The 5,382-nt window shown below is 33.7% G+C and overlaps 1 protein-coding gene across 1 annotated transcript; it reads right to left on the bottom strand.

Moving 5' to 3' along the window:
- Positions 1 to 1,661: 1,661 nt before the first annotated feature.
- LOC136233614 (protein NRT1/ PTR FAMILY 2.11-like) lies at positions 1,662 to 4,407 on the bottom strand. The gene is made up of 3 exons (XM_066023343.1): positions 4,314 to 4,407; positions 4,033 to 4,250; positions 1,662 to 3,116 (listed from the first exon to the last, which is right to left on the bottom strand). Exons 1-3 carry the CDS (start codon positions 4,405 to 4,407, stop codon positions 1,662 to 1,664), a joined length of 1,767 nt encoding a protein of 588 aa, XP_065879415.1.
- Positions 4,408 to 5,382: the final 975 nt, after the last annotated feature.

Consider the following 5,382-nt stretch of genomic DNA (forward strand, 5'->3'; position numbering starts at 1 on the left):
AGGCCTATATGCCTTTCATGTTGTATGGATAAAGCGAACGCTTTATTCAGTGAAGGCAATGGCTCAATGAGAAGGATCTGGGAGCAGATGGTGGAGTATGAATTTAATCCTTGGAGGAAGGTAATGACTTAGTCAGCATCATGTTGATCCCGTAAGACCTTGAAGGTGTTGCAACTGCAAGCTGGTCTACAAGCGCATTTTGGCGTAGGCCTCAGGTTCATCAGCTTATCATAGAGTATCTTCAGTCTTGTATAATATTCTGTCACATTTCCATTGCCTTGGTATAAGTTGTGTATTTCTCTTCGCAGCTAAGTATCCTCAAGGAGTTTGTTTGGGCAAATCGTTCCTTCAAGTCTGCCCAGACTTGATCTCTCTCACTTATTGTCAACCAGATAATGCTTCTTGCTATTGAAGGTGAGAATGCATGATGAATCCATGACATCACCGTGTTATTGCATCTCTCCCACTTATTGTACATGTTATCTTCAACTGTAGGTACTTTTTTGGTTCCATCTACGAATGAGAACTTATTCTTCAACATCAAAGCTACCTTGATGGACCATGACCATTGGTGATAGTTGGGTCAAGTGAGGACATGCGATACGAGGACTAATGCCGGAGTTTCATTTTGTGGGAGATGGTATGGGCTGCTGGAACTAATCATAGGAGCAGCCATTATAGCCTTATGTTTAAAACAAAGTTTGCTCTGATAGCATATGAATATTGAATGAGGTAAAAATTAATACTGTAATATTTCTCATTAAAAAGTTAGTGGCATAATCCTTACATATTTATATTAGTTCTAAGTTTGGTGAATAAGAAAAAGGTATATGTTAAATAATTAAAAGGACATGGACAAGTGTTGCAATCATGGCCACCAATCATTGCCGAGTGTGATGAATGGTGTGGATGAATTGGGCCAATGATAAGATGTGTTAAGGCGAAGCTTAAATGAGTGGTATTGCTTCTGGAATATACAAAGGATTGAAAAGGTCAAAAATACCTTTGGTATATGAAGAGTTGGACGAAGCAAAAGATAAGATTTAAAGGCTTTATCTCTTGCTTTTGTACTTGTTTTATTTGAACCCATACTGAAAAATTTCCATCTTCCTAACCGTTCCATCTTCTTCTTTCCTTTAACTAAAGAAAAACTCTCTTCCTCCATTGATTTCGAGTTTTCTTCCGTACTACAAAAAAATGGTTTTTGCAAGAAAACTATGTGTAGATACGTGTTTTATGATGATTTTCTAGTTACATGGTTGATCGACGATGCCCGAAGAAAAGGTTGATCAACCTTAAATCCTATAAAATATGTTCTTTTTTTTTCTTTTTCTTCTTTTTAGTGTAGTTTGAGTCTAGATTAGCTTTTATGGTAGTTTGAGTCTTGGTCAATCTATATACTTATTCACAAACTAGTGTAATATGCAAAAAAATCATAACTAATAAATTATTTAGTATATACCTACATTTCAATTTTAAATGAATTGGTTACTTAAAATCCTATACTCTTATTATTGAGCTTAAAAAAAACAAGAAATTGTAGCTAACAAATTACATTTCTTCCGGTCTTCAATGGGACAACTAATTTCTTTCTGTAACCAACCATTTTATAAAGAAAAAACTATAGCAAGTAGTCATGTAAAATCAAGCAGACTCAAGCTTTACACCTGTGATAATTTTGTTCGTGTACTCATTTCAAGTGTATTAGTACTATCATCAACACTTGTGTATCTATACCACTTAGCACATACTAAAAAATACATCAAATTAACAATCTCAATCCCACCAATCATATAATAGAAGTAATCCAGTCTTCCTTTGTTAAGATCCTCAGCCAACCAATCTCCACTTGTTGATCTTGAACTAACATGGTGTACTACAGACACAAGAAAACCACAAAAATAGCTTGAAACAGCATTACTGGCGAAGAACAATGACTGCGCAATACTCCTCATATTGTCTGGAAATTGCTTGTAGTAAAATTCCGTTTGAGCAACATAATTGAAAGCCTCGGCCAATCCTGTAAGTGCAAGCTGAGGCACCAACCACATACCGGACAAGGCCGAAATAGACCCTCCTTTGGGAGATATTCCAATTCTTGGGCTACTTAATGCTACATTTCTTCTACTTTTTTCAACCAAACCAGCAACAAACATAGAAAGGATTGCAAATATGAATCCAATTCCCATTCTTTGAAGTAATGTGAATCCACCTTCTTTGCCTGTAAGCCTTTGAAGACGGGGAACGACGATTCGGTCATAGATAGGAACCCAGATGGTCAAGCTTAGCATAGTAAAGATAGCGTAGGTTGCTGCTGGTACTTGGAAACCATTACTCCCTAAATGTTTGTCAAGCTGAAGAGCTTGCAAAACTGCATAATTATGTTGTTGAATCATAGGAATATTGAATATTACCGATGATATCCATAAGGGTATTATTCTCAACCAACATTTCACTTGTTCAACTTGTTGAATGCTGCAAATTCTCCATGGATTAGTAGCTGATCCATCTGAGTTAATTTCATCTTTGCTCGTAATAATTGCTGCTTTGTCAAGAAACGTAAATTGATCTGTGTGATGAAGCTTGGAGTTTATAGATTTAGGTGGAATGAAATTGAAAAGAGAAGATGGGAGATTATGAGGAAGTTGAAGTTTTCTTTTGTTAGCAGCAACTACAAGTACTTGAGCTATACTAGTTAAGGGGCTGCCTTGAGGTTTAACTATAACATACATGTTTGTTCCCACAAAGAAAACGACACAAGAAAGGAACATTAGAAAAGCAGGAATAGCTAATCCAATTCCCCAATGCACATCAGATTGTACATATACAATTCCTGTCACTGATACCATAGCTGCAAATGTGAAAGTAAGGTAGTACCAGTTAAAGAAGCTACTGATACCCTTTTTTCCTGATTTTGTTTTTGGATTGAATTGGTCTGCTCCGAAAGCCAAATTACAAGGTCGGATCCCACCTGCCCCGATCACTAGGAATCCGAAAGAACTTAACAAGAAGCCTAATTGCCAAGCAGTTGGAGGTAAACACTTATTGCTACCTGGCTCACATTTTGGAGGATGCAGATTGGATATTGCAGCAGTTAGCATTAACACGAGCATCCCCTAAAATCAAGTAATTAAATCGTATGGTCATCATTAAAAGAATGTTCGGATCATCTTTTAGTATCTAATGTTTGTTGCTATTTTTGTTTTGTTACAAAAGTTTTAGGTAAGGGTCGGCCTATCCACTTCTAATGTCAGGACAAATCACAAACCTTTATGAAGATTAAAAGTGGAATTTATAAATTACCTACTAATAAGAGCTAAATTTTAACAGAGTGGGGAATCAAACCTCAAACCTGACAAGTAAACTATCTATATTAGTTGATTACATTAGTTGTTAGTGGATTAACTTCTTGGTTAGCTGATTTGATTTGCTGGTTGTGTAAAACCTGTTTAGTAAAAAAATAGCTGATTGATAATAGTTGTTTGTGTAAAATAACAAATAATGATATGGTAAATTCTTTATTTGGAATTAAAGTATAGTAATTAAGAGTAAAATGTCTTTAAAAAGAAATGGAACAATAAGCTCATTGAAAAAACTTATAAATCTAGCTTTTCCAAAGCTACCGGTAAGCTTTTTCAAACATTTGACTAGTGAAAACTTCTAATATGGCTCAAAAATCTAATTTTACATCTCTTTACCAAAGAGAGCAATTAACCGTTTGTTTAGTGTTAGCTGGTAAAAGTATGTTGATTTTATCTTATTTTCCTTCTAAAATAGTTATAATCACTTGTTTTAGATAAATTACACCCATCATCCCTGAACTTTTACCTTAATTTAATTATGATCCCTAAAATTCAAAATCACTTTTTTCTTTTTTTACTAAATGATTAACCAAAATCTCAAAATATAAAACTCCAAAAATTAAAGTTGTTAACAACTCATTTCCATAGAACTACAGTTTCTATTTTTCAATTCTAACCAAACAAAACATTTATGTTTATTAGAATTAGCAAGTGAAAAAAAAAAAGGTACCAGGAAAGAGGCAACCGAAGCAAAACCGAGACAGTTATAGCGACCGAAATAAGTATCGGAGAGGAAGGCACCAAACAAAGTCGCTATACTGCAAGTTCCATTGAAGACGTTGATAAGAATAGTTGCAGAAACACTCTTCATATTGAATACTGTTGTTAAATACACCACAAGATTTGCAGATGATCCAACTGTTCCAAGCTTCTCAAATGTTTCATTTCCTGCGTATCAATTCTTTCATTAATTTCTCAATTGATTATTCAAATTGATTAAATATGAATTACCTATGATGAATGGCATGGCTTTGATTCCATTATAAGTTATCAGATCTTCTTGATTCTCCTCTGGATCTGCTGCTTTCTCCCCCTTCTTCTCCATCGATATTCTGTCTCTAATTCTAGGAATAACTGCCTTTATGCTTTGCTCCTTTTTATATTATCAAAATTGGGTAAATTGCATATATGGTCACTCACGGTGTGTTTGTTAGAAGGGATATAAGAGGTGGGATAGGGATAAAAAACACGAGATAAGTTATCCCGTGTTTGTTTGGGAGATAGAAGAGTGAGACGGATGATGGATAAACTTCTTATCCCTCAAATCCTATACCCGGGAAGTGGTGGTATAAGGAGGTGGGATAAGCTACTGTGACTTTAATAAGATAGAAAAGTTCATCTTATCCCTCAAATTAATGTTACGTAGTTTAAATAAGGTTAAAATAGTAAAATGTATTATTTTATCCCTATCCACATCTCACATATCAAACATTGAATAATAAACCTCGATTATCATATTTTTATCCTTATCCCAACCTTTTATCCTTATCACTATCTCAACCTTTATCCTATTTCTACCCTATCCCAATAGAATACCAAACGCCCCGTGAATGTTATTAGCTCCATCAAAATTGTACCCATCATCAAACCAATCATTCAAATATATATACACACCCAAAAAAGAAGGCAAAAACATCTTGAGTTTAATAACAGTTACTTAGTGCTTTGATCTTTTATCATCATATATACATTAAGTTTTTTTTTTTTTTGTCACACTAAATTTCTGATAAAAAAAAAAAAGTCAGTTTTGAATATAAAATTCGATTAACTGAGTATTATTTATTTTATATACATTTAAAATTTATATTTTCACTGTTTAAAAGCAGTTTTTGATATGCGTAATTTGACTATAGAGAACCTATAAAAACTTTAATTTAAAATGTAAAATAATCTATTTGTAAAAGACGCTAGGCGCTAGTCGGACGGACATGTCCCAAAAATTAATCGGATTTGTATTTTTTGTATTTATTTATTTTTTTATTACATAAAGTATTATATAAATACAATTAATATATGAATT

The sequence above is a fragment of the Euphorbia lathyris genome, chromosome 6 (genome assembly GCF_963576675.1).
Source record: "Euphorbia lathyris chromosome 6, ddEupLath1.1, whole genome shotgun sequence".
Lineage (NCBI taxonomy): Eukaryota > Viridiplantae > Streptophyta > Magnoliopsida > Malpighiales > Euphorbiaceae > Euphorbia > Euphorbia lathyris.